At 33.7% G+C, this 12,647-nt stretch overlaps 1 protein-coding gene across 4 annotated transcripts in view; it reads left to right on the top strand.

Annotated features, from left to right (window-relative positions):
* The window catches only part of LOC109681943 (sodium channel protein type 1 subunit alpha), a 138,166-nt gene that overhangs the window by 111,944 nt on the left and 13,575 nt on the right, over positions 1 to 12,647 (top strand). For all 4 annotated transcript variants that reach the window (XM_074071011.1, XM_074071009.1, XM_074071010.1 and 1 more), the window contains exon 22: positions 183 to 305. In XM_074071011.1, coding sequence (XP_073927112.1) covers positions 183 to 305 — 123 coding nt within the window. The remainder of the gene's footprint in view (positions 1 to 182; positions 306 to 12,647) is intronic.

Genomic DNA, 12,647 nt, shown 5'->3' with positions numbered 1-12,647 from the left:
TTATTAATGTCTTAATAACTTCCTTTGAATCAAACTGAAAATATTTCCTTAATTTTTAAAAGGTGTACTGACAATATCCAATAATTATGACTAAAAATTTTGTTTGTTGTATTACATAATAACTACAGATTGAATGACAACAATTCCATTTATTTGTTACTATCATTTGTATGTGTGTACAGGTTTCATTGGTCAGTTTAACAGCCAATGCCTTGGGATACTCAGAACTTGGTGCCATCAAATCTCTCAGGACGCTGAGGGCTCTGCGGCCATTGAGAGCCTTATCCCGGTTTGAGGGAATGAGGGTAAGGAAAATAAAAAAACGCAAGTATTGTATGTAGCCAAAATTGAACTCAATTAACTTTAGAAAAAAGGAAAACAGATGCATGCAAAAGGAATGGCAAATCCCTGCAAAATTGCTACTTTATTCTTTTATCTGTTGCATATTTACTTCTTGGTGATATGCAAGAGAACTTAGGCCTCTCTAAAAATGATATGATATCATTTATCTGCTGTGTCCATTAAAATGACTTTATTTCTTAATCTATCTTGGGAGTTTCCTTATAATCCTATATACAGAAAGTAGATACACAATTAAAGTCCTATATGTAATGTTATAATAATTATCTAAAGTAAGTTCTACATCATGTCCTTTTCTGTTGTAATGTCTCATCTCTGCTTATGGAGTTTTATTGAAAATAATATGAAACAAATATGTATATGAGTGTAAAGGAAAAATTAAGAGTTGTCAAGATTTTTGTCTTTATAATGCCAACATTTGCATTATTTGAATGTATTCAAGTGTAAATATAAAATATTGATGGAATTTTATACTTTTAAAGTAGTTATGTTTAATGTAGTCTTAATTTATAGCTGCCTTAATCTTCTTAATGCACAAGAATGATACTAACTCAAATATTATATGTAATTCCACACAATTTATGACAATAAAGTAAAACACTCATAACAAAGTAAACAGAATATATAATTATTATTTATTACCACAGGTGATTTATAAATTAACCTTAATTTAAGTCTCATTGGACAGAGCCACACACAAAGCTTTATATTCCTCTTTTTGAGGAAACATTGAATAGCTTCCCACAATTCACAACAGATTAGAAGTCTTACCATTATTGACTTGTTATTTTCGAAGACTTTTTTAAAAGCACAAAACATGTCTGATGGAGTAGCTCAAGAGGTAGAGTGCTTGCCTGGCAGCAAGATGCCCTAAGTTCAAATCCCAGTATAGACAAAAGAAAGCATAAAACATTAATTTACATAACATGTATAAAACATCATCACCAGAATTCGAAATCAGAGGAAAGAGTCAAGAACATTAATTGAATTGATATTTTTTATGTGTATATTTTTTAAAATTTTTCTTTTTCTTTTTATTTTCTTCCATTTTACTGTTACCTACCTTCTTCTTCTTTTCTGTCCAAACACCAGTTTGCTCAGCCCTCTATTGCTCCACATTCCTTTCTCTCCTCCAATTTTTTTCTCTTTTCTTTTCTTCTTCTCTTCCTTCCTTTCTTCACCTTACTTTCCTCTCCTTTTCCTCCCTTTGCCTCCACTCCCCCAACCTCCTCAACACTCACTACCCACTGAATAATCCATCATATCACTCTCAGCAATTCCTGACAATAGCACCCTCCCCAACAAAGACTAAACTATCCCTCAACATATATAAGGGGCTTATTACCCTATAGCCGCCCCCAACACCTCACATCCTTTCCCCACTTATCTCATCCCCCCATTTTCTTAAATATGTAAGTATCCATCTCTATCCAAAGAACTATTATCTCCCCAGTTCCCACTGCTTATAGATAATATCTCCAAGGAGAGCATACTATATATTATGTAAATAATTAGTCTGGCACTAAATATATGAATTTGTTATTGCTAATTTATACCTCCAGGTCAGGGAACAAAAATAGCACATCAACCTAGCCAACAACTAAGCCAGTTATACACACCATAGCAATTAAGTCAAGGTAAAAATAACAGGTGATTAATACCTCCTAGTAGTCAATCAATAACATAGGAGCATGGCACATTATAGAAACATGGGGATAAGAAGGCAAGGGAATACAACCCCTCAAAAGACTACCAATTTAATAGAGGATTCAATGGAAAATGAAGAAAATGAAGACATAGTTGCTGACTCCAGCAGAATGGTGATAAGTATGTTTAATGAGCCAAGTGAAGTCCATAAAGAGATGCTCAAAGAAGAGCTCAAAAGGAGCTCATAGAAATACTCATGGAAGAGCTTCAAGAGAAAGTTAAAGAGAACATACAAAAAGAATCAAAAAATATCAAGACAATACAAATAAAAAACTAGAGAATACAGGAAAAACTAAATGAACTCAGAGAGGACTTCAACAAACTCCAAAATTATACTAAGGAGATTATTTTTAAAAAGAGAGAGAGAAAAATGAAATAAAGAAGACTGCACAAGATATGAAAGAAGAGTTTAACATAGATACAAAAACCTCAGAAAAAAGAATCAAACAGAAATCCTGGAAATAAAAAAGTTCCTTAAACCAGATTTTTTAAAAATGCAGTTGAAAACCACTCCAGCCTACTAGAACAAGTGGAAGACAGAATTTGAGGGCTTGAAGACAAAATAGATGTTAAAGAACAAAACGGAAGACTCCTTAGACAAAAGACTCAAGAGCTGCAAAAGGAATATGCAAGAACTCAGCAATGCCATTAAAAGACCAAATCGGTGAATCATGGGCATTGAAGAAAATAAGGTGCAAGCCAAAGGTCTATATAATGCATTCAACAAAAAAATAGCAGAAAATTTCCCAAATTTTGAGGAAGAGATGCCCATTTCAGTACAGGAAGCCTCCAGGACAACAAATAAACTTGAATAAAATAGAACCTCTTCACAGCATATTATCATTAAAACAACAGCACAGAGAACAAGGACTATTGAAGGTGGTAAGAGGGAAAAATCAAATAATATATAAAGGTAAGTCCATCAAAATAGCAGCAGATTTCTCATAGGAAACCTTAAAAGTGAAGAGGACATGGAGCTAGGTATTTTGAGCACTGAAAGAAGACAATTTTAGTCCTAGTCTACTCTACCAAGAAAAGCTATCATTCAGAATTAATGGAGGACTAAAAATCTTCCATGATAAACAGAAACTAAAACAATATATGACCAAACTACCACTAGAGAAGACTCTGAAAGGAATCCTAAACACAGAAGATGAAAATAAATGTAATCACGAAAGGACAAGAAATATTAAACCTCAAGAGAAGAACAGGTAAGTACTCAGAGAATAGCATAGAATTGGCTACACACACACAAATTCTTAAACAACAAAAACAAGTAAATGGCATGAATCACCATATACTTCTCAATATTAATACCGAATGTTAATGGACTCAACTGCCCCACCAAACACACCATTTGGCTAACTGAATTAAAAAGGAAGACCCAACAATCTATTGTTTACAAGGTATAGGTAATATGTTCAACAAGAAATCCACCTCATTGACAGAAACAAACACTGTCTTAGAGTGAAAGGATGGAAAAAAGATTTACCAAGCTAATGGTTGCCAAAGCAGGCAGGAGTAAAACACTTATATCACATAAAGAGGAATTCAAACTTAAATTAGCCAGAAGAGACAAAGAAAGACACCTCATACTAATAAAAGGAGCAATACATCAAGAGGAAATAATAATTATCAACCTATGTGTACCCAATGCCAGTACACCAAACTTCACTAAACAGACACTAATAGACTTAAAGAGAGAACCCAACAGAGTAGACTGGAGACTTTAATACTTCTTTATCACCAATAGGTTATTCAGATAAAAAAATAAACTAAGAAATTCTAGAATTCAAAGACAACATAGATCTAATTGACATGACAGATGACTATAGGATGTTCCATCCTGCAACAGCACAGTATACATTCTTCTCAACAGCCCACAGAACTTTCTTCAAAATAGATCATATTCTAGGACATAAAGCAAGTCTCAACAAATATAAGAAAATTGAAATAACCTCCTGCATACTGTCTGACCACAACACAGTAAAACTAGAACTCAACAACAAAAGCAGCAGCAGAAAATACTCAAACAATTGGAGGTTGCTCAATGATCAGTGGGTCATAGAAGGAATAAGGGAAGAAAGCAAAAAGTTCCTGGAATTTAATGAAAATGAAAACACAACTTGTCAGAACCTATGGGACACAGCAACAGCTGTCCTAATGGGAAAGTTTATACTCATGAGTGCATATATTAAAAACACAGCAAGATCTCAAATAAATGACCTATGGCTGCATCTCAAACTCCTAGAAAAATAAGAACAAGCTAAACCCAAAACAACCAGATGAAGAGAAATAATAAACATAAGGGCAGAAATCAATGAACTAGAGAGGAAATAAAACCATACAAGTAATCAATGAAACAAAAAGCTGGTTCTTTGAAAACATAAACAAGATTGAGAAACCTCTGGCAAATCTGACTAAAATGAGAAGGGAAAAGTCCCAAATTAATAAAACCAGAAACAAAAAAGGGAAGATAACAATAAACAACAAGGAAATCCAGGGACTGCTTTGAAAACCTATATTCAAATAAATTGGAAAATCTAGAAGAAATGGACAAATTTCTAGATACATATTACCATCCAAAATTTAATCAAGAGGATATTAATCACCTATACAGAGCTATAACATGTAACGAAGTCAAAGCAGCAATAGTCTCCCAAAAAAAGAAAAGTCCAGGACATAGATACTATAAACAGCTTCAGCAAAGTAGCAGGATACAAAATCAATTTACAAAAATCAGTAGCCTTTATATACACCAACAATGAACAGATTGAGAAAGAATATAAGAAAACAATTTCATTTACAATAGCCTCAAAAAAATCAAATACCTAGGAATAAACTTAACAAAGGATGTGAATAACCTCTACAAGGAAAGCTACAAACCATTGAAGACTACAAATCAAGGAAGACTACAGAAGATGGAAAAATTTCCCATGGTCATGGATTGGTAGAATCAGAACTGTCTATATACTACACCATGGTACTGGAACAAAAACAGATATGAAGACTAGTGGAACAGAATAGAAGACCCAGATATGAATCCACTTAGCTATGTCCACCTAATTTTGACAAAGGCACCAAAAACATATGATGAAGAAAAGACAGCCTCTTCAACAAATATTGCTGGGAAAACTGGATATCTGCCTCCAGAAACTAGATCCATGTTTTATACCCTGTATAAGCATCAACTAAAAATGGATTAAGGACTTCAATATAAGACCTGAAACCTTGAAGCTAGGAAAGAGCAGGGAATACACTGGAAGCAACAGGCATAGGGAATGACTTCCTCAGTAGAACTCAATTGGCTCAGCAACTAAGAGAAAGGATCAACAAATGGGACTACACGAAATTAAAAAGCTTCTGCAAAACCAAAGAAATAGTTTCTAAATTGAAGCGTCTGCCCACAGAATAGCAAAAAATCTTGCCAGCTATACACCAGACAAGGGACTGATAACCAGAATATACAGGGAGCTCAAAAAACTAAACTCTGAAAAAAATCAATGACCCAATGAAGAAATGGGCAAATAAGCTGAACAGAGCCTTTTCAAAGGAAAAAGTATAAATGGTCAAAACACAAATGAAAAAATGCTCGCCATCCCAGACCATAAAGGGAATGCAAATCAAAACTATGTTAAGATTTCTGTTAGAATAGCTACCATCAAGAACACAAACAACAACAAATGTTGGCAAGGATGTGTGGGAAAACGAACCCTCATCCACTGCTGGTGGGAATATAGACCAGTACAACCACTATGGGAAAGCGTATAGAGGCTCCTTAAAAATCTAAAAATAGATCTGTCATACTATCTAGCAATACCACTCCTGTGGGTATATCCAAAGAAATGTGAGTCAGCTTACAACAGAGGCATCTGCACACCCATGTTTATTGCAGCACTATTCACAATAGCTAAACTATGGAAACAGCCAAGATGTCCCACTACTGACTTAATGAATTAAGAAAATATTATATTTATGTACAATGTAATTTTACTCAGCCACAAAAAAGAATGAAATTTTGTCATTTTCAGGTAAATGGATGGAACTGGAGAACATCATCTTAAGTGAAGTTAGACAGGCTCAGAAGGCCAAAAGCTGCATATTTTCTCTCATATATGGAATATAGACCTAAAACAAATGCAGCAATATTATGGGACACTGATCACACTAAGGGGTGGTCACGCACGGGATGGGTAAGGCAAGGGAATGAAACTAAGAACTTGAACTTGAATGTGGTTGATGTGCTCTCTGTACGGAATGAATACAGAAATTTTAAACTGTCTGGAGCCACCATGGGAAGGGAACTAGGGAGGAGTGAATAGAACTAGAGGAGATGAACCAATTGGGGTTACAATATATATATGCATGTTAATACTATGAGGAAATTCCTTGCGTAGCTATCTTTATCTCAATGAAGCAAAAACATCATGTTTTTATATTTATCTTTTTTCTTCTACAAAATCAGAGAATAGGAGGGAGGAACAGGTCCTGTGGTGGGGAGAGGAGTTTAGCACAGGTGGGAGGGGGAGATGGCAAGGAAAGGGGATAGGAGGGTGAATACAATACAAAAAAATGTGTGCCCATGTCTGTAAATGCAAAGATGAGACCTGTTAAAACTGTTCCAGTAATCAGGGAAGGGAGGATAAAGTAGAGTGGTGGAGGGGGTGAATTCAAGTATATCTGATACATTGTAAGAACCTTTTTAAATGCCACAATGTACACCCACTCACCAACACAACAATAAAGGGAAAAAACCAAAAAAACATTATATAAGATGTATAATATAAAAAACTAATTCTCTATGGGCTAGGTTTTTTTTTTTTTTTTGGTTTTGGTTTATTTTGTTTTGGTGATACTGAAGTTTGAACTCAGGGTCTTGCATTGGCTGGGCAAGAGCTCTGCTCTACCATTTGAGCCATTTTGCTCTGGATGCTTCTACCTATACCTCCAGTGTAGGTGGAAACTGGTGCCTGCCACCAGGCCTGGCTTATTTGTTGAGATGGGATTTGGATAACTTTTTACTTGGGCTCACCTCAAACCATGATCCTCTCAATCTCTACCTCCTAAGTAACTCGCACTATAGACTTGAGCCAATGCACCTGGCCTAATTCTGTGTTCTTAAAGGACCAACATGTTTTTTAATCTAAGCAAAGTTGCAGAAATGTGCAAGTCTAACAGAAAAGAATTGCTCTTCTACTACATAAGGTTCAGTTACGTTTGTAGAAACTAAGCAGCATTGTAAACTCCAGTTTGCATGGTCATTCATAGCCTATGTTCTCTCCTAATTAAAATTTGTTAACCGCTCTCTAGGAACATAAGACTAGTCTTCAATTTCCCTAATGCATTTGAAAACTTTCCTCTTTAGAAACCATTCAGCCCAATATAATACAAATAGTTCTCTTTCATATCACACAGAGATCCTCACATTTTCATTAAACTATTATCATAAATTCTCTCCAGGGTGTGTGAAAATTAGGCTTGTTTTCCAATTAAAATAACATTTTCTTCTGTTTCAGTGTATCAGTTTCAGCTATTAAGAAAAAATACCACTTTCATGCATTCTATATGAACACATGTTGCCTGAAAATATTACACTTTAAAAGACTTAAGAAATCTGAACAATGCTAAACACTTAAAGTAGCTAAAAACACTTCAAATTATACATTTTTAAAGTTTATTAAATCCACTAGCTAAATAGTTATTTATTCTCATATGTACCACTTCATTTCTATAACAAAGTGAGTCTTGTGGGTCAACATTTAATTTTAATAGAAATAACCTTACTTATAATTGGTAATCAATAATGTTTTATGTATTATAAGAAGGGTTAGCTTTTGAAACTTGGAATTTTAAAAACATAAACTCCTTAAAGATGCTGATAGATAATAGAACTAATCACTTAAAATTTCCAGTGTGTGAATATGGCTCCCTATCCCATTATGACATATAGGTGCCACATTTAATCGACTGAGCTCTTTAACACCTGGTTGGCATTGTAAAGTCAAAATAACTTTGGTATTGATTCTATTTTTGTATTTGTGGTGTTTGGATTCTTTTATTTTGTAAAAATATAACCCTGGATTATGGTGAGGTTGGAGAGAACAATGTTGATTATATTTTGGAAGTGAGCTTTGAATATATTCAGAAACTCTCATTTAACTTTTTCCCTAGCAGCATAAATTGTAATAGCTGTGTCAATGTGTATATCAGACACTCGATTTATTTTTGGTTTTCTGTCACTTTTTCAAAGCATGTGCTTTTATGCAATAATACTGAATAAAGCATGTTATATAGTGCTTGATAAGAAATTAGAAAGTAATAAATAAGTTATCATCACGTTGCCCTTTGTGTTTTGCATGTTTTATGCATATTTCTGGCTGACAGCTTTTGAACATTTATTGTATTTCAAATTTCCAGTCCAAATTTTTCAACTTGTAAAACTGAACTCAGTGAATTGATGTCGTGAATACCTAGGGTAAAATAAAATTTGTATTTAAATTTGTGTTCTTAATTTCCTAATCTAGGAAATCTTAAATACCTTTTCAAAAAAAGTCAAGTCTTAATTGGTAGGGATCAGACAGAGAGCATATTACAAAAATTAACACCAAATGTTCTGTCATATCAGATTTCTAACTAATAATAAACTATATATTTCTATTTTATATAGGATAATCTTGCTCCAACTTGGATGGGGTGGAGCGCTGGTTCCTCCCCTCAGCCCTTTATTATGGGTACTGTATTACCCCTTTTGCTACCTTTAATCCTTGCACTGTGACTATGTGAAGTGGGATGAGGGAGGGACTGGGAAGGGTACAACTGTACCACAGTAGGAACAATACAGTATTTACTTCCTGTTCCACTATTTAAAATTGTCTTAAATTACTTTTGGAAAAAAAAAACTTTGTGAATTTACCTTTTGTAGATTTTCACCCCAAAGGCTGATATCTTTACTAAGTTTCAATGAATACAATTTAGTTTTGTATATATTGAGTTGTCCATTTATGGGGAGATTATTTGGTTGGTGAGGGTGGGGGACCCTGGTATAGGGTAATTGTGTAAAACAATTTTAACTTGTCAAAGTTAAAATATGATGATGTTGTGGAAGGCATCACCCCTTGCCCTTTAGTGCACTGGTCTGGATCTTGAAAATGACCAGCTGCATTCCAACAATAAATTGTTGGTATGTGTGATGGGAAGCAGAGAACTACTTTTTCCACGTTCCATAAGCTGTTATTGATTGGACCATTCTCGTCTTTTATTGTGTAAGTTCATAAGGGGTTATTCTTAAAATGTAACAAAACAAAAACATATTGAGAAAGAGTTGAATAAGCACACAATTTATGTTTTAAATGGAAAAAATGTCACCATAAGAGAATCTACTTATTTGAATTAGGTAGAATAGAGCACTTACCTAGAAATTCAGCAAAATATCATAGTAAGATAGACATTAATGCAGAAACTCTTACAATTAAGTCACTTCCAACTAACTTCTTAGGATCTTATAACACATCACAGTGAAAATAAAAATAAAATTAAATCTACATTTTCTTTACTCTTAAAGTTTAGAAATGTTATGCCAGAAGGAGAGTTTTTGTTTTTGAGGGACAGAGAAAAGATGAATTATTTTGGATAATTGATATATCTTTCAGAAATAAACCACAACACAAATTTAGTTGTTAAATTTTTAAAGACTCTATTACTCTTCTCCATACTCAAAAATGTTGTGATTTCTACTTTATCTACTTTTTGATTTTTATTCATATAATTTTCCTGTGTTTCCATTAGACAAGCATTAAAGTTCATTGGTAATATTGATTTAAAGTTCAAAGACAGTTCATTCAGATGAACTTTCTGAATGTATGAAAGTTTCTAATATTAATTTACATATTTGTCAATCATGTTGGCCTAATTTTTAAAATGCAGATACTGAATCAGGTAAAAAAAGTTTCTGTAAGAACTGGTTGTGGAAGAGAAATTCAACCTGATACTGTTTTGAAAAAGTCTGTGTGAAGAAACAACCTTGCTTGAATTCATAAAGATAGATCCTTTTTTAGACATCTGCTTTTATGCAGCCTGAAACCTCAATTTGCTCTTTCCAAAGTATGCACACCAGTTCTGCCCAGGGCATTCCCCACATGAGAACCAATTACTGTAGTTCCCCAGAGACTGAAAAGAGTTAATATACCTCCCTCACCAAACTACTGAATGGGTTGGGACTCTTGGGGAAAGACAATCTTATCTATGATCTTTTGCTGCCTAATTTAATGAACACTTATATATGAATAAACCTTTGCATCGTGAATTCCCCAATACAGTACCAAATGTTTTTCAAGATTAAATTCTTTTATCTTAGTAGAATGAAATTTTTCACTTGGCCAAAATATGCCTTTATGTCCTGAACTGCACTTCTGCAGTGTACTTTCTTACATATGAATTGCATAATTAGAATAGATTTTAGCCACCCCTTGTTCCAAAGAAAATCTCTCAAATTTATTACCTTGCCCAAACTTTTTTTTCCTGTGCTCATTTCTTAATTTTTCTCTCATACTTAACACATAACAGTTCAAACTGATGCTCTGATCAACAAAAATGCTAAGCTAAACTTTCCTTCATTTATTAATATATTCAATCAATTGCTTTTCTATTCCTGTATTCAAAACTTAAGGTACTCAAAGCCTTGGATGACTCAAAAATATATTTTTTCCTTCTACATTTTTGGAAAAGAGAACTTGTAATCTGTCAGGAATACAATTAACTCTAATGCAGAGTAATATGGGTACTACATAAGAGGGTGCAACCTTTAGGACATCTAATGGGAGAAATTGGAAAGAGCATGAGGTGCTATTTCTTTCTAGTCTACTTTCTAAGCTTAACCTGTTTTAACTCCATCTGTCTTATTTGCAAAATCACTACAGTCCAGTAATGGAATTCTCATTCTTAAATTCAAAAAAAAAGCTCTCATCTTTCTTTTGGAGGCTAAACTAGGAGGTAAATTTCGGCCCCATGGTAAAGTGCTGTTTGAATGAAAGCCTTTGAGAAGGGAGAGTATTTCAGAATGGGTGCTATTGGACAATGGATTTCAAAGAGATGGCATCTCAATTCTCTGGCAGTTAGGTTAGCACATGATAATTCTGTTACATGAAATGACATGAAGTATAGGTGGCCAAAGAAGTTCAAACTCAACAAGTACATTGTGGAGTCATATTAATATTAATCATGATCACTAAGGACCCATTAAATAATTTTTAAATGAGACTTGGAGAAGATTAATTCAAGTTATATGTGTTGAAGGAAAAAGAGTGAGGAGAGTCTGACAATAGTGCAGTTTGAAGTAACCAAAGGCAGAGCTCAGATGATGGCCATGAGGATGGAAAAGTGACAAAGGTGAGAAAGATTTTAACAAAAGAAGTGTGGGACTTACTGATTGCCATGAAAAATAATTCAAGAAATAGGTATAGATAATTGGTGTTCTGTCATTCTCTAAATTGGTTGTTAGAGATAAATATACACATTTTAATATGTACTCTGCCTACACAGTAGAAATAACATTTTAATCTGGATGATAGCCAAAAATGATTTTTAGGAAAGGAGAGAAATAAATAATAACTTGATTTCAGCTTTTAAAATGTAAATCCAAAAGAAAATCTAATTCTATCAGTGCATTCAAAATGATGTATAAAATAAAAGTTTATTTAGTTAACTTTATGAAGGCAAACAATAAAAAGGGCAGATATATAGGTGCCATCTGTCATGGTAGGCCACTGTAGGCCCCATCATCTGGGTGTGCCTGGATAACTCAAACTGAATTAAGTTTTTTCATCTTCATTCCCCCATCTTTATCATTACTGGTTTCATTATTTCCTTTGACCCACTTATCACACTGTTTTGTTCTTTGAAGGCTAGCAGTACTTTACAGACTTCAAACAGAGCTCAAAAGAATAAGAAATTGGCTCTTCTATTTTTTTTTCAGAACAGGCAATCAAAAGTTTTATTCTCAAAATAAGCTGGCGTCAAGAGGCAATTAGAACACTTTTTGATGCCTGTTGTTTACTGTAAATCAGATTCACAAGAATAATAGAAGTATGTAGATGGAATTAATCTTATTGTAGTGTTCATGTCTAAGACACCATCTGCCACTTTTGAGAATTTTAGTATCTGTTATTATGTCTCTCTTAGCTATTCACATGCAGCTCCAGTGAGAACTGTGGAGGAAGCAAGGACTACAATGCTGTCAAAGATGAAAAGTCACATTTTTAATTTGTGAAGTAAAGATAAGAAGGGGGTAAAGAAAAAAAAAAACCTTTCCCATAAGAAAAAAGCAGAAAATAATTTAATTTAACACAGAATTTCATATAATCACATCAGATTTGAAAAATAAGTATAGCATCCCTCCTTTACTTATTTTCCTAAGAAACCAATCTATGTTGTTCTATTGTGTTTCATTTAAAATAAGTTTATTGGATTAAACTCAGTAAATGAAACAACTGACATGACTGGAGCTTGAAATAAACGATGTGATGATCTAATGAAATACATAATGCTAAATTGTCTTGCTTCTTATGCAAAAATTATTAGTCATA

This window comes from Castor canadensis, chromosome 4, assembly GCF_047511655.1.
Source record: "Castor canadensis chromosome 4, mCasCan1.hap1v2, whole genome shotgun sequence".
Taxonomy (NCBI): domain Eukaryota; kingdom Metazoa; phylum Chordata; class Mammalia; order Rodentia; family Castoridae; genus Castor; species Castor canadensis.
Note: the sequence above shows the minus strand (reverse complement) of the source record. Positions and strands in the feature narration are given on the sequence as shown.